The 24,767-nt window shown below is 42.9% G+C and overlaps 2 protein-coding genes across 2 annotated transcripts; both read right to left on the reverse strand.

Annotated features, from left to right (window-relative positions):
- Positions 1-1,015: 1,015 nt before the first annotated feature.
- On the reverse strand, positions 1,016-15,604 carry capn9 (calpain 9). Its single transcript, XM_030064575.1, has 20 exons — positions 15,308-15,604; positions 14,016-14,085; positions 12,950-13,068; positions 11,673-11,806; positions 11,254-11,422; positions 9,727-9,810; positions 9,053-9,138; positions 8,683-8,760; positions 7,866-8,026; positions 6,997-7,154; positions 5,769-5,977; positions 5,210-5,246; positions 4,930-5,010; positions 4,730-4,787; positions 3,908-3,972; positions 3,048-3,116; positions 2,871-2,949; positions 2,192-2,308; positions 1,435-1,493; positions 1,016-1,316 (listed from the first exon to the last, which is right to left on the reverse strand). The coding sequence occupies exons 1-20, from the start codon at positions 15,509-15,511 to the stop codon at positions 1,290-1,292; spliced, it is 2,064 nt and encodes a 687-aa protein (XP_029920435.1). The 5' UTR covers positions 15,512-15,604; the 3' UTR covers positions 1,016-1,289.
- Positions 15,605-17,591: 1,987 nt separating this feature from the next.
- Positions 17,592-24,767, reverse strand: taf5l (TAF5-like RNA polymerase II, p300/CBP-associated factor (PCAF)-associated factor). Its single transcript, XM_030064615.1, has 5 exons — positions 24,516-24,767; positions 22,997-23,138; positions 21,853-21,957; positions 20,830-21,590; positions 17,592-20,423 (listed from the first exon to the last, which is right to left on the reverse strand). The coding sequence occupies exons 2-5, from the start codon at positions 23,133-23,135 to the stop codon at positions 19,626-19,628; spliced, it is 1,803 nt and encodes a 600-aa protein (XP_029920475.1). The 5' UTR covers positions 23,136-23,138; positions 24,516-24,767; the 3' UTR covers positions 17,592-19,625.

Genomic DNA, 24,767 nt, shown 5'->3' on the forward strand with positions numbered 1-24,767 from the left:
GTAAAAACTAATATATTAAACCATCATCGAGTAAATAAATTTTTTTTTTTTCATGGGGCCCAAAATTCCTGGCAGCGCCCCTGGACAAACCACACTGGTCGCGGTAGTGTTGGGAAGTGGTGTGTCTGGAGGCTATGTGTTGTGTGTGGGGGTGTGTCGCCGACACCTGACACACCGTCTCCAGACACACCACTTCCCGAAACACAGCTTCCCGGTGGGCCCACCGGGAGATCGGGGAAAACATTATCACAGGTGAGGCTGCAGGGGTTCTCAAATGGGGACGCGTACCCCCAGTGGTATGTCGGAGTACTGCACAGGGGTATGCTGGATTTGCAAAAAAAAAGTTAATTTAAAAATATCAATCATGTGTAGCCTAATCCTTAAAATAATGAGCCTATGCTACAATAAAATGTAAATCTAAGTTTGTTAATGCACGTGTTATAGTCACATTCCAGAGAAACTATATTTTGAATAAGAATTTTCATGTATGTGTCATTGTCCTGTATAATCTTGCTAAATTTAGTTGTGTAGATTTGGTCCAAGTCAATGGAGATGTCAATTTAATCACCAGTAATGCCTCAGTAATGTAGGTTATGTAATAACTAAGTGGGTAAAGGCAAATGTTAGAACAGCAAGAACAATCCAGTAAGATCAGAAAATATATCTCTTTACTTCCTCACTTATGCCATATGACGATATCCAAAAAAGGGTGCACTGGTCTGTGCCGAGCTGAGCGTCTGTGTATATATCCATCTATTTTCTTTGATTGTTCTTGTAAATTGTGTGAATTGCATCATGTATTTCATAGTGTGTATCGCTTATATATATTTCTTGTTTATTATAGTTTATTATTTATTTATTGTAGATAGATAGATAGATAGATAGGTAGATAGATAGATATTTCTAACAGTAAAATTCATAATAAATATGTAATTACTGTATATGCAACAGTAAAATACACAGTTTTAATAAGAAACTGATGTAGAAGTCATTACCCAACACTAAAGGCAGAGGCTTTAATAAAGATTTATTATGTTGTTTTTTGCACAGAGGCTGCAGTGACAGTAAACTCAAAAATTCACCCAAATTTAAAAATCTGTCATTTAACTCCCAGGTCAGACACAAACTCACACGAGAGTTTCACTACACAGTAAAGAAACAAACAGATGCCGAGGGCTTTAAACAATTAAAAACAGTGTGTGTGTGTGTGTGTGTGTGTGTGTGTGTGTGTGTGTGTGTGTTGTGGTGTTTTGTTCTTCTGAGGCTTCCGGTTTGCTTCCAGTTGTTCTTCAGGCGTTCATCGACAACATCAGGAACTGTAAGCAGCAGAGAAAAGAAAAATAAACTCCTGTGAAACGAAGCCACACCTCCAGGTGGATTAAAACAAACAGGAGGGATTATTTGCCGAGATTAGATTAGCTCAGGTGTGTTTACCTGAAACATGTTCATCGTCACCTTTCCCTTCTTGTTTTCGTCCATCGCCTGGAAAAGTCCTGGAGAGGAGAGGCACAACGTCACAATGAGGCGCCGTGTGTCCAATTAAACATCAATAAATCTTTTTTTTTTTTTTAAATAAATAATTACTGCAAACAAAGGAAACTCTTGTGCTGTGTTGCTTTATGGCACAAAACAGGAAGAGGGCGCTGTTCCTCCAGTGCGAACTGAGCTAAAGCTTTCTGGAAGCAAAGAGGCTGATGGGAAATTTAGTCTTCATGTGGAGAAACACTAGCGCTAACATTACCACGTATTACATGCACTTTTTCTTCATTGTAATCAATTGTCATTTATTTCTATATTGTTTTTATAGTGAAGTATATTTGCATGTTTTTTTTAGGAAGAAAAAGTGGGGAAGGAAACAAACAAAAAATAATATAAAAGTATAATAAAAAAAAAAGAGTAAATTTGAAACGTCTGTAGTAATCTGTCAATTTGTGATTTCTGAGTTTTACATTTTCAACCGTAGCCAAGAATAAATTAAAATCTGAATCTTTAAAAATGTAAAAGGAAGGTCATTTTCAAGCCAAATAAATGTATATATAGAATATTTAGCCAAAATAATAATCAAGTGAATTATATGAGTTTCATTGGCTGAAAACTTTGGGATTATTAAGCATCAGTGTGTGTAGTTATGAAGTCTTTGTCTTTCTGTATAAATGGTCCAGCAGGTGGCGCCGCCTGCGTCTCTACGTACTGAACATGTTCTCCAGACGCACGATGCAGGTCAGGTAGTCGTCGAAGTCGATGTCGTAGTTGCTGTCAGCGAACCGGAGGCCCAGCAGCTGCAGCAGCTTGTTGTTCAGCTTCATGCCTGCGAGGGGAAACATCAGCACAGGTGAGGCTGCGGGGGTTCTCAAATGGGGGCACGCGTACCCCCCAGTGGTACGTTGGAGTACTGCACGGGGGTACGTCGGATTTGCAAAAAAAAGTTAATTTAAAAATTATCAATCATGCATAATTGTTAAAATAATGAGCCTATGCTATGATAAAATGTAAATCAAATAAGTTTGATAATGCACGTTTTATATTCAGTTTTCCAAAGAAACTCAAAAATTAAATTTAGTTAATTTAGATAGTTGTGTAGATTTGGTCGAAGTCAATGGAGAAATATATCTCTTTGCACTTTACTTCCTCACTTATGCTGTATGATGATATCCAAAATCCCAGATGATATCTTGTCTTATATTGTGATATCGATATAATATTAACCTGTTGCCCAGCCCTACAGCCAGCAAATACAAAAAAGATAATTACAGCAATCGTTCCTGATTAAAATGTTAATGGTGTGAATAAAAACAGAAAAACAAAAACAGCGGGCGTCACAAGACGATCTGGGGCCATGCTGATTTTACTTTCAGACAAAGCTTCCCCACCTGCAGCCTTCAGGGCGATGCGGAGCTCGTAGGAGGACATCTTCCCCGAGCGGTCGGTGTCGAAGGACAGGAAGAGCATCTGCAACGACAGAGAAGCAGCTTTAAGAGTCCACCTGCAGCCACACACAGCCCGAGAGAGGAGCTTCACATGTGTGAGGAGAGCACAAACCAACATACAATCCACTTCTTCATCTTCTCCCAGAAGATCTTGAACTCCTGGAACTCCAGTTTTCCTGTGTTGTCCACCTGAGGGCCTCGGTCAAGGATTCTTTGATAATTAACAAGGTCATTTTCTCTGTCACTGTGTACGCTGTTTTGAGCTGTAATAATGATTATGTATTGATTTTTTTTTTTTCCTGATAGAGTTGTGGTGGGTATTTTGTCATTGTTGTAATTATCGTTATTGAAAGGTTTATTGTTGTTGGTTCATTGTTATTATGTTTTTTAAAGCAGTTGTTACATCATTTTTTTTGGTAATATTGTAATATTGTATGTAATGTTTTGTGCTGTAATATAATGTCGTACTTGTGTGGATGCTCAGAAAAATACTGGTTCTTAAATGGTTCTTCAAAAGGCTCTCTGGTTCTACAAAGAACCATCACCAGTTGAAGAACCTCTTTATTTAGGGGCTGGTTCTGCAAACACTTTATTACTATAGGACCATTTAAAAAAAGGTTATTCAGTGAACCAGTTGGGTCCACAAAGAACTTTCTTAAACATTTTTTGATGGTTCTTTGAGGCACCTTTTGGGGTTCTTTTAAGAACCTTCTATAGACATGGTTCTTTAAAAAAACCTCTTGCCAAAAGGTTCTTTGTGGAACCAAAAATGGTTCTTCTATGGCATCTCTCCAAAGAACCATTTTTGGTACCAGTTAGCACCTTTATGTTTCTGTGTGTACCATGGTAGTAATGGGGGTCCAGAAAAATAAATAAATATCAAATAATCCATTGCTAATCATAATATTATTGTGATGTTTCACTTCTCAGCACCAGCGCCTGCCTTTACTTTATTGAACTAAACAGATGAGGCAGGATACGTCCATCAGGTTGATGATGCTGTGGCAGGTGCCGAGACTCAGGCCGTCAAATTTGATCTCTCTTCCTGTGGACGGAAAAATAAAAACACAGATCATCAATGAAAAAACATTACTATACAACTGTAACGATGCATGAAAATGCTAGATTAAGCATAGCATCTTAAAAGATGGGGCTAATAAAACATCTAATCTCTAAAGAAACAGAAAAAAGAACAGAAATAAAGTGGAAAAGGGACAAAACCAAACAGGTATTATTTCTTTAAGGGGAAGGGAAAAAATTCACGTAAGTATTGTGATTCTTTCTATTTTTTTGACATCTTTGTTTGACATGTTAACAGTTTGTTTTATTATTGAATTGAGTTAAAGTAAAGACACTGGTACCATATGAAACTAGACGACATAAGGAATCCATTGGGACCAAACATGTCATCCCAGGTTCTCAGAATGGGGACTAAATATCAGCAAAATTTTGGCGAGGGGCAGATTAGCATGGCCATTTCCAGCAGGGTCCCTTGACCTCTGACCTCCAGGTCTCTGAATGAAAATGGGTTCTCTGGGCAGCCATGGCTCTCCCCTTTGCAGACACGCCCACCTTCTGCTAATCCCATGCAGTTTGGGCCCCAAAGCCTGCAGTCCACATGTGTTCTTGTGGCCTGTTGTAAAATGGTGTGTGTGTGCAGACTGGGGCCTAAACAGTCTTGGAGCTGCATCAGTTGGCTTTGACTGGAAAGCTGAGACTCTTGTGGATTCAATGAGCCACATTTGATTCCTGTGTGATCATGTTCACATGTCATCCCAGCCCTGATTTCCTCATTAACTCACTTCTGCTGAGGACGCCGTTCAACATCTGCTGCAGCTCCCTGGCTGAGATGGCCTGGTCCTGCAGACGGACAGATGGGGGTCGAGATGAAAAGGTCAAAGTTCACACACGCTGACGTAACCCACCACGACACCTTCTCACTGGGAATATTCATATCATCTTCAAATTTGATTGGACGGACTGATCTGATGTGACGTCTTACCGGACCGGCCAGCTGCTCGAACAGCCTCCTCAGCCCTCGCTCCTCCTCCGTCTCCTCCTCTGGCAGGCTGGGCGGGGGCGGCTGACGGAAACAACATGGCGTTACAGCGAGGCGATGGAGGCCTTTTTTTTTTTTTTTGCATCACAAACTTAACAACTTGCTACCATCTCATCTTAGCAAAGGAGAGACTTCAAAAGGACTGTTATGGTGTGGCTGTATTTCAGTTCAGTTGCTCAATCAGCAGATCGATCAATAGATTGATTTATGGTTATCTGCTTACCTCTGGCAGGTCAGCATCCACAGTTTCGCCCATCTCTCTGTGGAATGAAGCCGTATAGTTTTAAGTTATTTTCCTCTATAAACTTTTGAAGGACACCAGACGGTTCAACCAGTTTTTTGAACGATATCGATCCTGTTACTTTTAGATCAATGGCATTTGTTTTTTAGATTAGCACATATTCAAAATCTTCAAAGGAATACTCCAACATTTTAGGCAAAATTCCCTTTTTCCAACTCGTCCTCAGACTGAGACAAGATGTTTGATGCCATTTTCAGCTCTGGACGTCCAGTGGTTCAGTTCCTGTGGGTAGCATTTTGCGTTAGCTTAGCATAAAGACTTGAAGTCTATGGGAGTCGTTAGCCTGGCTCCATCAAAGTGCAAAAATAAACCAAACCACTGGACGTACAGAGGTGAAAATGGCATCAAACATCTTGTCTCAGTCTGGGGAAATCAGAAAAAGGAAATTTTGCCTGAAATGTTGGAGTATTAATTTGAAACCTAAAGTTAAAAAAACGACACAGTGACCGGTCCTGAGCTGAATAAAAAGCTGAACACCCACAGAGCTCCGGCCCTCTTCTCAGAGAAGATGCGGATGAGGAAGTCGGCCTCGTGGTGCGGCTGGAAGGTGGTGGGGACCAGCAGGTATTCGCCAGGAGGCAGGGTGAAGCGCTCCGACACCTCCCTCATGTTGATGTAGGTCCTGCTGCGAGCCTTGGACGGATGGTAGCGGAAGAAATCCTTCCCCACGTGGTCGGCGTCCTCGGGAGCCTGAACAGAGAGAGAGAGAGAGAGAGAGAGAGAGAGAGAGAGAGAGAGAGAGAGAGAGGGAGAGTTAATTAGCATAGCTCGTGATACCTGGCTAGTGACTGTCCTTACCCCATTTAAGACAAAATATGTTAAATACAGAATACATGCTTTGGAAAGGCATGAGCAAAATAATTTTTTTTTTTTCAAAATTTGAACCATTTCTATGGCAACAAAACACAAGTATTAGAGGTTTACACAATAATGTTATTATTGCCACGTTGGAAAAGCCTCTGAAATTGACCATTTTGACCATCATGGGACACTTGAAAGCCTGGCTGTTAACAACATAATCATGCATATTTGTGTGGATTTCAATTAAAGCATGACATTCGAACTTAGGGTTAATGGAATCCCCTTAGATCAGTGGTTCTCAACTCGGGGTCTGTGTGCCCCTAGGGGGACGTTGGAGTATTGCAGGGGGTAGGTGAAATTTTTATGTAAATGTTAATTTAGAAAATGAGTCAATACGTTCAATAAAGTTTGATAAAAACACGTTATATTTAGTTTGCCCTCCAGATTATGGTCGTGGAGTGAAGCCGTTTGTTCATTACGACCAGGAAGCCAGACAAAAATCAGGAAAATGGATTCATGGTTGGAACGTAGCAGCGATACAGCAGAAAACAAGGAGGAAGAAGAGAAAAAGACGCAAAACAGACACTTGTTTCAGACCCTGATGGTGCTGTATTGTACCTCTATGGGGCTTTTTTTAAACGATTTTTTGCACCAGTCAGGGGATATATGGCTGAGAAAATATTTCAAAGGGGGAACATTATTGAAAAAAGGTTAGAGAGCCACATAAGCCTCTTCTGGCCAATCAGCACGGAGAGCTGGTGACCCATTACCAACCGCTGCTGGATTTTGTGATGTTACGTTTGGAAACGACGGCCTTGTCTGTGATAGGCCCCGTCTGATGCCAGTTTGAGTTTTTAGGTTCAGTTTTCTTAACGGCATCAGGATGAAAGGTGCACGGCGTCTCTGACCTCGTACACAGCGAAGCCGATGGTCTCCAGGTCCAGGCCTTCCTTCCTCAGCTTGCGTCTGTTCTTCTGCATCAGGGCGATGACCACGCTGCACACATCATCTTCATCATCAGCGTCCTCCAGCCTCAGCTTGAACTGCGGGTTGGTCCAAAACGTGTCTGCGGGTCGGACACAGAGGACATGTTATGAAATATGTCTGTTCCTGATTGTTTTCGCGGCAACGTGCACTGATTTCATGTTGGAAAAAAACAGAAAATTAAGAACAGAACGGATTTAAACTAAAGCCAAATGTGTTTTTATACTCATTAACATTATACTTTCTACTTTAAGGTGTCGCATGTTTCAGCAGAAATCCTAATAAGTGGATTTTTAAATCAGTCACTTAATTTGTCAGATTTTTTTGTCATTGCATTTTGTTTGTTGCAGTTAAGCTTCATTTTTCCCTAAAAAAACACATTTACACACATTTAAATGGGCAACTGGTTTTTACTGTCTCACCGCACAAAAACACTTTTAATACCTCTGTTTTATTTATTATTTTATGTATTATTTATTTACCTAATGTATTCTTTTTAAATTTATTTTATGCATCTTGCTGTTTTATATAATTACCATCTGTTTTTGTCAGTTTTATTCTGCTGATGTGAAGCACTTTAGTTTGGAAAGTGCTTTTGAAATAAAGGTTATTATCACTGTTAAGTCACCACAGACTTAATAGTTACTCGGCCAGATAAAGCAGAGATTTATCTCTGAGGAGAAAAGATTTGGTTATTTAATTTAACAGTCGGTGCCACCCAGAGAGACGTAAGGCGAGTGCCGCTGCAGAAGAGCCTTCATCCGCAGGTTGGCAGGGTGAAGGTTCAACCCACCAATGTAGTTCCTGCAGCCTCCGGCGGTGGAGCCCCGGATCCACTGGCCCTCAAACAGGTTGACCTCCCAGTGGCGCTTGGTGCTGTCCGTCAGCGAGTCGGGGGTCATGTTGCAGATCTCAACCTTGTCGTAGTTCGCTTTGAAATCCTCAAACTCCATCCTGCAATCACAGACACGGTCAGTGCAACCTGCAGGTGCAGTCAGCTCACAGGACATCATGTGGGATCGAGTGCGATAAACCAGGACAAAAGATGAGATTAAAGTTGGATATGTTTTTCAGGTTAATGGTTTTTAAGTGGCTGATATGAAGACAGCAGTGTTACACAGTGGTTAGTTTAAGGGAGCATAACCTCCATTACATGCCTGGAAATATAAAAACCTAAATCCCAGTGGAAGCTTGTAACAATGTATTATGTAAAAACTTCCCAAAATATGATAACTTTTCCCTTCATTTTACAATAAACACCCACATTTTGTGATAACTCGCCACATTTTACAACAAAAACCTTGAATGAAAACGTAATGATCTTTCCTGCTTTTTGTAATAATAAGATCTGTGGTCTGTCTGTGAAGGGCACGATCATGTGTTACAAACACTGACACTGTTAAAGCCACCTTATCCTCTCCCAGGGGGCGTGGCTTGGGACATATGTGGGTGTGACTTTGCATGTTATGGTCGTGGCTTGGTCGGTTTTGGAATCAACCTCAAAGGTGCCTGACATACCTCTTTTTTTTTTTAAAAATAGTGCAATTTACTGCACCTGAGCACTACAATGGCATATTAGAGCTGTTGTAGGGAGAGAAAACGTCACTTACCAGAATTCTCCGTCATCTGTTGAATTCTGAAGAATGCGCTGTTTCTCTGCTCTGTTGACATAATCCCACTCCCTCGACCTTGAAATGAGAGAATGGGCGAAAAGACGGGCGTCACAACTTTGTACCTCCACCAAGTTTAAAATAAAAAACCCTGACAAAAAAAGTGTCTGAACGAAAGAAGCTGTGAAAAATCAGAGGGATGGCAAACATTCAAATGATATTTCACTGAAGGTATCTCTTTCTTTTCAGCATCTGTTTGATTTTGCCCTCTCGTGACTGAAGTGGGTTAAAAAAAAAAAAAGCATCGTGGTCGTCACGTAAAACTTGATTTTATTCATCAGAGAGTTGAATTTGCTCCGTGTGCTCGTACTTGTCACTCCAGGGGCCGTTCCACTCCACCTGCCCCCAGGGGTTTCTGACACGGATCAGCTTCACCTTCCTCCCTCTGCAGGTCACCTGTGGACCACAGAGAGCAGAGGGTAACAACACACACACACACACACACACAGTACACATACAAAGTACACACCTGCAAATTATCCTTCCAATAGTTTTCTAAAAGTTCAGTTTGCAATGATTCACAATGTATTTTCATAATCCGGGTTTTATTGTGAAAAACAACTCTGCTTTGACCACCATCAATATCCAGTCTTTTACTTTGAAGCAGCATTAATCAAAATATACAGCCAAATGCCTAGTGGATGGAGCTACACCAAATTAATAGACAACACGAGTCATGGTGCACAAATAATGTAAAACTGTCCTTACACTTAATAACACAAAGACCATATGATAATCAACACAAGCACAAACTAAAAGAACTAAATAAGGAACATGAGCAGGCTCAGTAAATGTCTGTTGCCCTAAAGCATGCTGGGAAACTTCACTCCACCACTACCAATAACTTCCCAGACTGAGTTGAATGAAGTCGGCTGAGTTTGATATCCAAAGTGAATCATGGTGCATTAAGTTAAAGATAACAAACACATGGATGTATCTGCAGTGGGTGTTATGTGTTCCAGTGTGTGCAGAGCAGAGTCCCACCTCCTGCAGGCCTGTGATGGAGTAGGCGTGGCCCTTCACCAGGCCGGTGGTCGTGCGAGCCTCCGACTCTGCGGAGCTGGTGATCTGCAGGAGACAAACAAGCGGGAAATGTCTCAGTTTCCACTCCATGTGACCAATAGACGGTCACCAAACTGTGTCCGAACAGCTCAACTTACACATTTAACAAAATTTCAGAAATCTGGGATGTGGAAAAACACAGGGGAAAAAAAGGACTGCAAAAAGAGAGAGGGAATAATAACTACGTACGATTTAATTATATTTTTTATAGTTTAAAGAACTAAACTAAACAAAAGATGGATGGGTGGGTGCAGGTTAATTTATAACCTGTATCCTAGGAGGTTTAAATGGAATGAATGGAATAGAATCAAGTTTGAATCACAATAAACCTGATTTTAGCATTTATCATGTCCAGCCGGTTATCATTCTTCTCATGTGCAGAAACATTTTGACTGTTCCAAAAGACAGATTAAAGACTGATTTCTGGATTATATTCCATTCTATACTATTCTAATAAGATTTACATTAATGTGAGTTATTCAACTTTATTTTATGATAATCTGATGTAATACATTTTTCTTTAGTCAGTTCTGCTGTAATACAATTTCTGATTTATTCTACTCTAATATGATTCCCGACAATCTGATTTAATCTACTTTGCTTGCTCTAATGTGGTCTAATCTACTGTATTGTGATTTGCTTTACTCTTCTTTCACTGTGCTCTGCTTTGCTCTACGCTAACCGAGTCTAATTTATTCCATTATGATTTACTTTACTCTTCCTTATTCTGCTGATTCTACTCTAATCTGATACTAATCCTCTGTATTGTGGTTTATTCTAATACTCTTTAATCTGATCTGCTTTACTTTGTAATTATTTATTCTAATCTGAATTATGATACTCTAATCTGATTCCCAATAATCTGATTTACTCTACTCTGCTCGTTTCTTCTCTTACGTGGTTTAATCTACTGTATTGTGATTTGCTTTACTCTTCTTTAATCCAACCTGCTTGACTGTATAATGATGTATTCTAATCGGATTTATTTATTCTATACTTTACTCTTCCTTAATCTGATATATTCTACTCTAATAAGATTTACTCTAATCTGATTTAATGTACTCCACTCTGATTTACAATAATCTGATTTCTTGTACTTGGTTCTATTGTATGAATTCTACTGGAACCTGATTGTCTCTACTCTTCTTTAATGTGAAGCACCCAGCCCCAATCTGCTCTGATCATCTCTGCTCACACCTAATCTACTCTACTTTTTTATTCTGCTCCACTTTACTTTGACCTTCATTAATCTGATCACCTCTTCTCTGCACTAATCTACTCTATTTTGTTCCACCCCACTGTCCTTCTTCTTTAATCTGATCTACTCTGCCTTCCTCAAATCTAATGTAGACTAATCTGATTTGAACTAGTCTCCACTCCTGTGCAGTTTCTCAGATTAAGATTAAGTGAAACGAATGATGATTTATATTAAAATTAAAGGGTTCTCACATCGATGGAGCATCCCATCATGGAGCCTCGGTCCAGGGCCTTCTTCATGATGGTGAACAGGTCGTCTGGAGCTTGTTTGGTGTCGTACATCTCCCCGACGCCGCCAGTGAAATCCTCCATGGCCTCCATGGTGCTGCCGCCCTTCAGAGACTCGTAGCTGCCGTGCAGCCTAGACGGACATGAGGAGCACACCACATCCAGTTTAACAGATTTAAAAAAGTTTTAAAGGACTAAGGGCAAAACTCTGCAAAGAACAACGTCGTATTTTGCTCATTTAGCTGCAGGAAACAGGAATACTTTATTGATCCAAGCGGGGAAATTAGATCAGTTGCAGTTGCTCAAATGCTTGAGAGAAATCAAAATAATAACAAATAGAAAGGGAAGATAATTATAAAAATAAGCTGATCGAGTGTCAGTACTTGGCGTAGGCTTTCTCCAGCAGGGCGCTCCAGAACTCATTGTTGGAGGCGGAGTGCAGCATCACCAGGCGGTTCCTCACCGCCGGCAGCCTGTCATCCACCACCACGTCCAGCCATTTGTTGTGCTGCCAGAACTGAGGAGCAAATGGAGAGAAAAGCAACAGGACAACTCATTTTTATAACAGCTGTGCATCCACTGCATGGAGTTTGTTATGCATCACCTCTAAAGTACAGGAGATCAGTTTGGAAGAACAGCCGTTGCTTGTGCAGACGCTGTAGTGTCATTTTGGAGCAAAAATATTGTGGTGGGTATTTGACATTTGCATGCATGTCCTGCTAAATGCTGCAGAATCATTAGTATCAGGATTTTTGGTTCTGTGTGTTTTGTGGTTGCAGTCACGTCGGGGCCCTGACAGGTGGGAGTGTCTCTAGAGAAGCAATGCAGCCGGTAATACAGCTTGCCAGCCTTTTAGCAAGGCATTGCATGACTCTTTTCTCCAGGGTTATTGCAGGTAACTCTGCATTCTGACATCTCATTAAAAGTATTCTTTATGTACAGCGGAAGTGTTGTATTACTGTCTCTATGAGGAATATGCACAAAGTCAGATTTAGGTTATTTATTGCAGCATGGATGTTTTTAAAGCTGCACTAGGTCTTTATATAAAAATACACCCGTCATATCAGCTGAAATCAACGTAGGGCTGCAGTCTTTGGTTTCCTTTAATAAATCGCAGCATACACACAGGATTTCTGGGTAATGAAGTCCTCAAAATTCAAACAGTTACCTCTGTTTGCCAGTTTGCAAACTCGCCTATTGCAGCATTAACCCCCAAAACTTGTGTTCACCATGTGTCAGTGTATGGGGAATTGAATGTGTGTTTCCATGTCATTACATGTGCAAATTAGAAATATGTGAGCTTAAATCTTTTGACAAGCATGCTTAATTGATTAAATTAGTTTTGACAGAGCGTTTCAACAATCCTCAGTAACATACACTTGCAGAAAGACTAGGAATACAGCTGAGAGATAGATATTTGTATTATCTACTGATATTTGCTCACACAAACTGCATACAGATTCATACAGTTTCCGTCTTCTATGCTCTATAATCTGAGTGGTTTATGAGTTCAATACATATTTTAAAGGAGAGTGGGAGTGCCTCCTGTCAGCTTCTTCTCTCCAACATAAGACAGATTAATAAAACAGAGAGGGACACAGATGACGGTGGGTTTGATCTGACACACCACCTGAGGGCACACTCAGACGTGTCAGGGTACCTGGAAGTGGAAGATGCCGGCGTAGTTGCGGTCAAAGCTCTGGTCGTGAGGAACAACTCGGACCAAGGCGTCTTTGTGCAGGGTCAGGGAGGCGATGGCCGCCAGGAGCCAGCAGTCGCCTGGAGTGGCAAAACAGGTGCATTGTGGTTAATGGAGGTGACTGGGGCCAATATGATACAAAATATTAGAGAAGTTAAAGTCCCTGTCATTTGACCTCACATGACCTCGATGTCCTGTGAGACAGAACGTCTTAAACAGTGACATCATCCTGCACCAGTGGCTGTAAATTAAAATTTCAACCAGTGAAACCTTCACAAATGTCTAAACATCCCCTCTCATCCACCTGACCCTTCAAAATAAAAGTGCATTTCTCCTCCAAACTGAGGTTCTGTTGGTTGCACTTGTGAATGATCCCTCCCTGCACCATGTCCCGTCTAAACTTCCTACCAATTAACACATACACTGAATTAACTGTTGATTTCTTTCAAAACAAAAAGCAAAAGCAAAAGGGGAAAAAAAGCGATGAGCAAATTAGCAACAAATAACCCAGAAATTAGCAAAACAAATGACGTGAAAATAACCACAAAAAGTTATTAAAAAACTAGAAAAATATTCAGAAAACTATTTGCATGTTTTTTTTTTTTTTTTTTAAAAATCATAATTACATATTTTAAATTATTGTGCAACAAATGGTCATAAAATTACCCAAGAAAAATATGATTACCACAAACTTACAAGATTTTTTTTTTTTTTTAATTATAAGAACATTGGTCCAACACAGAACACTGTAAAGAATATTTTGGATCTACAGTGATCTATACCGAGTAAAATCCAAAGTTCCCCAAAATGATTTTTTTTTTTTTGCCCAAAGTCCCAAAGTATCTCGGGACGGCACTGCTTATAAAAATAATAATAATAATTAAAAATTAAAAATAAAATAAAATAATAATAATAAGATGAAGATGGTCCACCAGCCCTGGACTGCTTGGACCACTCAGGCCAAAAAAAAAACCCAAACATATATGTGATTAAAAACTATTTTTCCCCAGATAATTTGAGCACTAACCGAGCTGTCCTTGGCAGATGTCCGTCCTGTTGGCGTCTCCCACGATGAACTTGGGGTTGTTGCAGAGCTCCTGCAGCCGACCGGCAGAGGAGGAGAGGAACAGGTCGGTTTATTATTCATCATCGGGAGGAACGAGAGGTGAGAAGTGACACTGGTGCCTTGGCTAGGTGTGTTCACATTCCAGGCACATTAATCAGACTTAAAATCCCACTCAGCGGAACCCACACACACACAGAAAAACACGCCACACACACACATACACACACAGGCAGCTGAGGTATTCACTCTCACGAGGAACGCCCAAGACAGCAATGTGTAGTATTGGCCTAATGAATTTGAATGGTGGTTGTCCCATTCTTTCAAGCTGGCTTTGTGGGTTTTTTTTTTTTTTTTTGGTCTCAGACAGCGGGGTCAGTGTGACAGAGCTGCAGATGCTAGAAATAAACGTTTCTGATAACACTTTTCATGATTGTAATAAGACATTGGAGCTCAATCTGAATATTCAAGGATTTGTCTTGCACCTCAACAATTAAACCCTATTGTGTAACTGTGAGAATCTGTAGAAACCCAACTGGAGTTTCCACCAGTTGCCTAAAGCTGAACCGGCGTGACCGACTTTGAGCAGAAGCCAGTGCCAACCACAAGGTTTGTCAGCCACCCAGCCAACTAAAATCCACAGAGCTCATCCCGCGCTCACCTGCTCAGCGGCTGGAAACTGTTCAGTAACAACCTGCGAAGCGAAAGCCTCACAAATTTACTGCAGACGACACAGAGATTTGAGCGAATAAAGCTCAGAGAGAGGGGAAACTGCCCCTGAGCTCGGCTCTATTTACAGTGTCTTCTTGCAGAACTGGTTTTGCAGTGATGGTTGGGTGAGTGTTTATTGAAATAAAAGCAATAATGACTGCCTCTACAAGTTCAAATCAAGTTTATTTGACTCTACTTCACTAGCTGATTATTATCACCAACAGTATTTATTTCAACTATCAATGGCTACTTTGCTGCAGCAACTTTTTTTTTTTTTATCATTGCCATGTTGTCTTATAGCACACTTAGACACTTCAGTGCAGTAAAAAAAAAAAAGCCTTTGACTATTTCTCAGTTCCTCCCAGGTTAAAGGTGCTCAGACATCTCATAATTGAAGAGTCACAGGTTTGAACCCTGCCATTGATTTCCTGTTGAGGAGCAAGACTCTGGACACCTGTTTGTTTACACTGCTTTGGATCTGACTTTAAGACTTTACAAAACAGAAAATGAGACATGCACCGTGCTGGAGGCAGTGCCGTACTTACGCCGGGCCTCTTCCATTCAAACTGGAGGGGCACGCTCTGGCTGAAGAAGAGCGAGGAGTCGGTGGCGGGGAAGTCGGGGTCCTCGAACAGAGCGTTCTTCTGCAGACACTCCTGCCTCAGCTGCTCGAACGACTTCCCATCCCACTGCGTGTCGATGGCCTTCACCTTCCCTTTCCCCCCGGACAAAGTCGACTGGAGAGGCATCTTCTGAGAGAGACCTCAGCGTCGCGTCGTGATGGAGATAGAGCGTATGTGAGTGCGAGTGTGTGTGAGGGAGAGTGTGTGCTCGATCTGCCTCGGTGTGGGTGTGATAGAGCGACAGGCCTGTCAGGTTGGGAGGGTTGGTGAGACAGGTACACACCCTCCAGACACAAACTGGTTTGTCCTCCTCGGCGGTGGACCTCGCCCCCTCTGGGCTCGGCCTGCAGGAGGAATTCATTCCTGACGAGCTCCTGTCACAGGAACTACAGAAGAAATTCAAGGAACTTGATCTAAAGCGAAGGAATTCAGATCCGAATCCTTGCTTGGTGCACTGAAGTTACACTGCAAAAACTCTAAATCTTACCAAGATTATTTGTCTTATTTCAAATCAAAAATGTCTTATTACTAGTCAAAATATCTCATTACACTTAAAATAAGACACGATCACCTCAGAAGTAACTTGTTTTTAGACAATTGTCTCTTGTTTCAAGTGAAAATTTGGTTGAAACAAGTGAAAAGTTTCATTGGCAAAATTTGTTTCTTGTTTCCAGCTAATTTTCACTTATTTCAAGTGAATTTTCACTTTTTCCACTAGCAAATTTTGCCAATGAAACAAGCAAATTTTCACTTGTTTCAAGTGAATTTTCACTTGAAACAAGAGACAATTGTCGAAAAACAAGTTACTTCTGAGGTGATCGTGTCTTATTTTAAGTGTAATGAGATATTTTGACTAGAAATAGGACATTTTTGACTTGAAATAAGACAAATAATCTTGGTAAGATTTTGCGTTTTTGCAGTGTAGCGCACCGAGCAAGGATCAAGCAAAATCACTAACTACCTTTCAAAAACACCATAATTTGTTTTCCCTTTGTGGCACTTGGTAAGAGCGTGTGTCAGCCTCTTCAAAATGTAGAGATCTTGTTTTGTAGCAGACAGCATCGTAAACCATGCGACATCACCATTTAGTACAGCCTGCACAGGCCACATTAACACAAGGTGACCAGATTTTTGGGAGCCAGTCCGGGGACATTGGTGATTTGCTGATGAATGTTAAGCACATGGCAGATGTCCTTGCAGGCTCCTGTTTAGGTCTGTGGCACAAGCTTCAGATGCAGGGCTCAGCTCAAATATAGTAAAGCGGGTTTTGGTAACGATGTACGTTATGAGCCCTCGCGCATGCAAACATCCTCTGGTTCTCGATGGCGGTGCTGTTGGTAGGATTGTCCTCGATCGTGCATGTTTATTGGCTCTGCTGAGGCCTGACCCGGGACACGCTCAGGGCTGCACCTGAAACTAACCTGACGCCCGAAACCGGTCAGATCATCTCCTCAGCCTGAAACCCTCTGAGATCCTGTCGTGCTGCAGACTTGAGACTAAACCGAACCTTTCTGAGGTAATCACTGCTGAGGAACTCGGTTTGTCAATTCCTCCCCTGGATTTAAGTATTTTTGTCTTCAGAAAGTGTCTAATCACGGAGCGAATGAACAAAATTTCAAGAGTCCACTTAAAAAAATATTTTCAAAATTTAAGGAACATCAGTGAATATGTAACACAACACTGCATCATTATTATTTTTTAATCTGAGGAAGTGCATCACTAGTACTAAAACCATGCAACGAGATTCTGAATTTGCATTGAACTCATTCATACTTTAGTAAGTACAGAATTAAAATAACATAAAAATTGAATTTCACGCTTTTCCGGTGCCTTCTCTCGTGTCTTACTGGCCTGACTGCGTGTTATTTAACACAACAGGTGGCGAGACAGAAAGGTCTGTTTCAAGGATCGCAATCTGGATTCTGTTATCTTAGTTATTATTGTATTATCTGATAAGTTTTTGAAGAATGACTCAGAAATAAATCAGCAAGAGCAGTCTACCTGAAGACTCCCAAATGGGTGTTCAATGATCGGTTTAGTTCTGATTTCAAATTTTCTATCTTTGAATCCCAGTTTTACACAAACACATTAATGCTTTATATTCAGTGAAATGTTAATGTTGTTGAAAAAGAAAATTGAAGTCCAACATTCTTAAAAAATGAAGCATAATGAAATTTAATGTAATAAGAAGCAAGCCACTGAAGCATAGGTTCAAATAAATTCTGTTATTTTATTGTCTTGGGCAACAGGAGGAAACATAAGTTTGCTGACAAACATAAAAAAGGACAAGTCGGCGGTGGACTAAGTTCATGTGAGGTGGAGCCATCAGACCTTTTCCTGTAAGAAAACAAAACGAAGAAGAAAAAAAACAACACATGAATTTGAACTGAAACCTTTCTCAAACCTTTTTTTTTGCGCCCCACATAGAAACACGTGCATCAGAACGCAACTCTCTCCTGACATAGAAAAACAACAAAACAAAGGTAGCCAAGATATTACAAAAATATATTTACACTTTTTTTTCTTAGCATTGTACAAATAATGCCACTCGCGGAATAGTGCGAAAAAAATACAGCCATTGATCTTTAGAAATTTCCTTGACGAGGCTATTTACACTTTCTACCCAAAATAGCCAGGCTGTTCCAGAGTCAGAGCCACAGCGCCCCCTGCTGCTGCTGTGGGGAAAACAACATACCTGGCGTCACAATGGTTTTCATCACCACTCATTTACAGAATACGCCAACGTTTTGGGAAAAATCCCCTTTTCCCGACTTCCCCAGACTGAGAGAAGATGTTTGACACTATTTTCACCTCTGTACATCCGGTGGTTTGGTTCCTCTGGGTAGCATTTTGTGTTAGCTTAGCATAAAGACTTGAATTCTATGGGAGTCGTTAGCCTAGCTCTGTCAAAGTGAAAATATAAACCTTATTTCTTCAGGAAGTCGTAAAAAGGGGATTTTGCGCAAAACGTTGGAGGATTCCTTTCAAGATGTAACGCTCACTGGTGAGGTTTTTGGTCCCTTGAGACCTTGGGAAACCCCAAATTATAGTTTCAAAACTCCACAGGCATCAATACAGAACCAGACATTCTTCTCTTCATCCCTGAACCATGTGCTTTATGCAGGTACTGGACAACACCTGTCTGCTTTCAAGCTGTATTTAACAATTTACCCGACATACGCCACAAGGACTGAATATTAAAACTGAAACATGTCTATGAAATGAACTTAAAGAAAGCTGTGAAGCCTACTGATGTCACTTGGTCAATACACTTTAATAATGGAGGGGAGGGGAGATGCACAAAAATGAAGAATTAAAGGCAACAAGGAACTCTGAACGTCGAGACAACTGAAATATGATTTGCGGAAAAGAGGTTACAACTCCACAGTTAGAAGGAGATCCAAATGCTCTGGATACTCGATGTGTCCAGCAGCTGGTTTTACTCCAAAATACTTAATCACATTTATATTTCCACAATCTAAAGAAAGTGAAGACGCAGCTAAGCATCTACATGCAACCGTACCACAGAACTTGAGTGTTTTTTTGTCGCTCGACTGAAAGTTTCCCTGGTCGTTATGCGTTCAGCTTGTTAAACGCCCCGTTTGACTAATACAATACTGCGTTTCAGTTACAATACATGCATTCTTTTCGGAGGTATGTGATTTTGCTTTACCCCACAGCAACAACACCTTCACACAGTCACATTTAGAAGCGCTTCTCATCGATCATAGAAAACTTGTGCGTGAGAAAAGAGTAAACAGCAGTTGACCACCAAGGCACTAGATACCATATTCTACACCCTTAAATCAGCCCCGTCATGCCAGTCTACAGCCAAATCTGACATCAGCAATACGAGAAAGTGATGAATGCTTCAATACTGAGAACGAGTGCAGCACTTCTTGCAACTAGAAAATACCAACCAGGTCAGAATGATGCCTTTTCTACACGTGATTATCTAGACTCCATTTGATCTGTTAAAGTGAATTGATGATACTAAACCCTTTTCCTATGTGAAGTACTACTGAAAATAAAAACTCTGAACGAAGTGAATGGAACTTCAGTTTGGCAAATGACCTTTTGACCTCTGCTCACAGCTCTTGGTGGTTGGCTCAGGGAAGAAAACATGAGAGAGACAATCTGCCTACATGGTGACCATTTCTTCAAACAAACCAACAACAAAAAAAGGACACACTGACGTGTTTCTTTTACAAATAAACACACGAAACAAGATGGCCGTCGGCTACTGTTCTGCTTTTTCTTGTGCGGTTCCTGTCACCAGGAGCAGGTTGCAGGCCATGAACTGGACGTTCAGCACGTTGCTGGTGTTTCCAGTGTACAGTCCCACGAGCTCGCTGGACGAGCCGTCCGCCGGCGTCCCGCCGTGGGAGTTTCGGATGTCCCACACCCTGACCGAGTTGTCCATGGACGACGAGGCCACCAGACTGCTGTCCGGGCTGAAGGACAGGCTGGTGACGCTGTCTGTGTGGCCTCGCAGGTCTTTGAACAGCGTCCCCGAGGCCAAGTCCCACAGCTTCACCCTCTGGTCCTCACCGGCGGAAGCCAGGTACTTCCCGTTGGGCGAGAAAGCCAGGGACAGAACCGGGCCACGGTGGCCTGTGAAGAGGCGGACCGACGCCCCCTGCTGGGTGCTCCACAGACGCACAGTCTTATCTGTGGAGCCGGTGGCCAGGTAGTTGGAGTTGGGGTGGAACTTGACGCAGTCCACGTCGGCCAGGTGGCCGGCGTACAGCCGCAGCGGGTACGTGCGGGAGAACGTCCAGAGGCGGGCGGTGCGGTCGTGGGAGCTGCTGGCGAAGTAGAGGCTGCAGGGGCTGACGTCCACGTCCCACACTGGGTAGGTGTGACCTTGGTACAGCGCCGTGTTGGTGAAGCTGCCCAGATCCCAGTAGCGGATGGACGTGTCCTCGGAGCAGGACAGAAGGCCCGAGCTGTCCGTTAGAAAGGCGGTGCGAAACACCGGACCGCTGTGGCCACGCAGCGTCTTGATCTCACTGCCAGAGCCGTCCTCCTCATCCAGCTGAGCAGAAATGATGTGGCAATGAAACAGAAAGGGAAAAAAATACATTTGAACATCTGCAAATGTTAATACGGCACTTTAACCTTGCACAGCCAGCTGTTTTTTATAACTGGATCAAAAATCAACCTAAATATTATTTTTATTGTTGATTTATCTATCAATTATTTTTTCAATTGGTAATTTAGTGTGCAGATCAGATCAGAGCCCAGAGTGATGTCTTCAATTTGTTTCTTTGCCAAACCAGCAGCCAAAATCCCCAAATTACTAATTTCATAATGATGTCAACAGAGAAAGGTAAGACAGTTGCACAGTTGGTTGGCATTTTTACACAATAAATGACTACAACAACTGACTGATTACTGCATGCAAGTTATCTGAATCTTCATTGTCCTTTCAGTCTACTCACTTCCTCCTCCAGCAAGTCGCAGGCCAGGTGGACCCGTGACACATCGGCCTGATGCGGCTTGGCCTTCAGCTTCCGGGCCCTGAGGCTCCACAGCTTCACCGTCGAGCTGTCGAACCCGGCGGCGAGCAGCCGACTGTCAGCGGACACTTCGGCAGTGTTCAGCAGCTGTTCCGTGTGGTGGAAGGCGTAGAAACACACGGTCGTAAGTGATGGCGGGCCCTCACGCACTTTCTTGATGCAGTCCTGTAGAGCCTCGAGAGCCGCCTCGTTCTGCGGGATCCCGGCTGGAACCTCGACCCCCTCCCCTCCCTCCGCCCCATCGACTCCCACCCAGGATGAGGTTGTGTTTGGGGCGGCAGTGGGTCCGCAGGCCGCCCCATAAAGTTGGTAGTCCGTGCGCCTCGAGGCGGTGACCTCTACCTGCACATGGGTGCTGAGAGCCCTGCAGAGGGCGCTATTGTCCTCACTCTGCAGGTAGCGCAGCAGGTAGCTGTAGGCTGGCTCCGTCAGGTGAACCACGTACTTGTGCTCCAGGAAGGCACTCAGCTTGGGATTGGCTGTGACGTCCTGCGCCGTCAGAACGTGGCGAAGCTGCTCAATGGTCGCACGCTGCTCGCTGTCCTGAAGGAAAGCACCGTGGAAACGGCTGTAGAAACCATCTACTGCCCCCTTCAGGCCACAGCGCACCATGTCCAGGTGTAGGTACACAAAGAGCGGGTAGAGGATGCTGCTTACTTCCTTGGCCCAAGGCACCTCCGCTTCTGAAGTGAAGGACATAAAATATTATGAGATGAACAATGTATAGAGCATCAACAACAGCCTGATGTCTGTGATCGGGTGGACATCTGAATCCAAAGCCCACCAACAGTAACATGAGTGCAGGGATTTTTAGAATGGCTGGACCCAAGGACAAACAAACCACCAATTCTAATAATGTTCTACGTATTGAGCGCCACAGGACTGAGTTCATCTGTGAGAACACATGCTCAGGGTCTTCAGCAAACACTAATACGCATGTTTTACCTGAGAGGAAGGTGCGCAGTCTGGAATATTGTGTCTCATACTGCTGCGGGTCAGACTGGCAAGGAGCAGCAGAGACGATGTTGGCACAGCCCGACTCCGCCTGGACTGCTCAGAGAAACAGAAAGAAAGATGGAAATACAGAGGAGCGGGAGAGAGAGAGAGAGAGAGAGAGAGAGAGAGAGAGAGAGAGAGAGAGAGAGAGAGAGAGGGAGAGAGAGAGAGAGAGAGAGAGATAAGGTCCATTACCATTTGATCATCCATAAGAGTTACCCATTTTACACAGAACTAGCCTGCGATTTCCCAAGGAGAGCAGATAGTGGAGGCAGTAAACAGGGCTCTGATTAACAAATAATCGCAACCAAACAGATTTATTAAAAAAAAAATCAGCCAATGCTGGGCAACTGACTTGATGCACAATTTTTCATTCGATAATCCAGCGGCAACGTCTAAATCTCCCCAACATGTTTGATGGGAGTGGACAGATCAAATGCATCATGGATAATATGAAAACATTAAGATATGCTCTACTGAACATACCACAGCCATTTAACACTAATGCACAATAAACAAAAACGGTTTATCCTCTTTTCTCTCACTATCACACAGCTTATGTTATGTGACCTTAGCAAAACATTAACTGCAGCATGAGGAATATGCTAAAACACTGCAGCGATGGTTTTGGGTAGTAGTGACGTTACACTTGAAGCAGAGATGAGCGGTTACTCTCCTCGGGGCAATTATAGGCATAGTTTTAGTCACTGCGTTGCAATGCAATATTTACCCTTGTGATACCTTCAAATTTCCTAACTTTTTCTTTTTTTAATCAATTGGGGTTAATTTGACATTGAATGGGGTCAAAATGACCTCAAAGATAACAGGAGGGTTAAGTGCAGAGTTCACATCCTCACTTATTGCTGAAGTCTTGTCAGGCTGGTGCAACAGGCTGCTGATGCTGAATTTGACTCCTTTACTATAACGGGCAGACAACATAGGTTCTGCACAGCTCTAACTGTGATGTGAATAGCATTACCTGAATCATGTCTGAGAATTCAGCACATACCAACTTCTGCACCTCATATCCTTTCATGGACAAACAAAATGTGTAGCATAAAAGAAACAACCCCCATCATGTTCGCTGGCTCACCGGTGAGGCTGGCAGCCATCTCCTCGGCCGTCTGGGAGAGTTTCGCCCCTTTCAGCGAGCCCTCGGTGTCCACGTACTGCCTCCTCTTCAGGTACTGAGCCACAGCGTACTGGATCTGCTCCGTGCGAATCCGCTTCATGGCCTGAGGACGCCAAAGAGCAAAGTGTTAAACAGCTGGCAGGTGAAGGAAGGCACCTGAACATCTTCTAAGGAGCGGCGTGGCTCAGGAAGTAGAGCGGTCCTCTGGTAATCTGAGGGTTGCTGGGTCACTACCTGGCTCCTCTGGAGAGCACAATGAAGTGTCCTTGAGCAAAAAACTGAACCCCCCTAACTGCTCCTGATGGACAACCCGGCACCTTGTTGCAAACTCAAAGCACTCTACAAAATTATAAGTCAGCCGCTTCTCCTCGACTGTCCCCCCTTGTTTTTTTCCCAATATGTTAACCTCCAACAAGGACAGACTCATCACACACACAACGCCTCCAAAATCCTTGGCCTCCCCGCCACACACAGAGGACAGACACATCGCACATAACCCCAGGCATCCCCTCGACCCAATCTGGGCACGGGTACAGAACCCTGGCCTGGGAACGGGCACGATATGGCGGGAGCTTTGTCCCCTCCGCCACAGCATCAGTAAACAGACGCCCCCGTGACTGCTGGGTGCAGGCGATGCGGCTGTGTGCATACATGTGGCTGTTTTCTGTGTGGATGCTTTTACACGGTGCATGGGTGTTTCCTTTCATTCTGTCATGCCGTGTCAGTATTGTTCCTTTGTACCTGTGTGTATGTGTGCAGATTTGAACATGCATGATATAAAACTAATGTAAAAATAAATTAGAATGAACACCAAATAACTAAATGTTGGGAAAAGAAAGAAAAAAAAAACTTGAGCGTGTGCTGTTGAGTAAATTTGAAATGTCTAAGTAATAAAATAATTGTGTCAATTTGTGATTTCAATTTTCAAATCTGAATTCATTTCTTTTTTGTAGGTTAAAAATACTGAACATCACCTGCTGTCTCATCCTGTCATTCATCAGGTTAGATGACTGGCCTGTCAGATTTCCACATGCTTCATGTTATCTATGGTAATAAAAACACTACATTGCTACTAATTACCACTTAAAACACACATGCAGACTGGTTTTTAGTTTTGTTCTCAAATCTCGACTCAAAGAGCTCAACAGCAAACTTATCCATCTCATAAATGAGCATAGCATCTCAGGCTAGCTAACTAGCTAGCAAGTTGATGTAGCGAGCTAACGGAGGCTCTCAGAGCAGCAAAAGTCCCGGAAAAAACACTTTTTTCTTCCGCTGCGAAACACAAATAAAGCACCGACACAGCAGCCACCTGTGAGCACAATCCCAACCCTGTCAGGTGTTCACATCAGGGAGGGAGGCGGAGAGCAGGGAGCCCGGGCTGGAGCTTGCTAGCTAGCAGCGGAACGGGCCCGGCCGCTCCACAAACTTTGAGCGGGATTAGCGCCATAATCCGGGGCGGCGTGGGGTCGGTACTCACTGCGGACCGTGCTGTCCTGCTCGGTGCTCGGTTACCGCATGCAAGGCGCTTGTGTTTTTCACTCAGTCCGGCTTCCAGGTTAAACTACGCCGCTGCCCTTCGCTGCGCCTCCATCGTGGTTCTGCTGCCCGGGATCCTCCTCCGGCGAGCGGCTAAGCTAGCAGCGCAGCGCCGCTCCGTGCTGACGGCTCGAGCTGCCCGCGATCGACTGCACGCGCCTGGACCGACTGGATCTATCGGTGATCGACTGCC

This window comes from Myripristis murdjan, chromosome 1 (assembly GCF_902150065.1).
Source record: "Myripristis murdjan chromosome 1, fMyrMur1.1, whole genome shotgun sequence".
NCBI lineage: Eukaryota > Metazoa > Chordata > Actinopteri > Holocentriformes > Holocentridae > Myripristis > Myripristis murdjan.

Bases quoted from the DNA above. Each gene is read 5' to 3' on its own strand.
- capn9 (XM_030064575.1), bottom strand. From the start codon at position 15,511: ATGCCTCTCCAGTCGACTTTGTCCGGGGGGAAAGGGAAGGTGAAGGCC. The intron at 13,069-14,015 runs GTTAGTGCTCAA...TTGCCACTCCAG, and splicing joins CATCTGCCAAGGACAGCTCG to GCGACTGCTGGCTCCTGGCG. The intron at 9,139-9,726 runs GTGGGACTCTGC...TGTGGTCCACAG, and splicing joins CCATCACAGGCCTGCAGGAG to GTGACCTGCAGAGGGAGGAA.
- taf5l (XM_030064615.1), bottom strand. From the start codon at position 23,135: ATGAAGCGGATTCGCACGGAGCAGATCCAGTACGCTGTGGCTCAGTAC. The intron at 21,958-22,996 runs GTGAGCCAGCGA...TTCTCTGAGCAG, and splicing joins GATGGCTGCCAGCCTCACCG to TCCAGGCGGAGTCGGGCTGT. The intron at 21,591-21,852 runs GTAAAACATGCG...CCTTCACTTCAG, and splicing joins ACTGCGCACCTTCCTCTCAG to AAGCGGAGGTGCCTTGGGCC.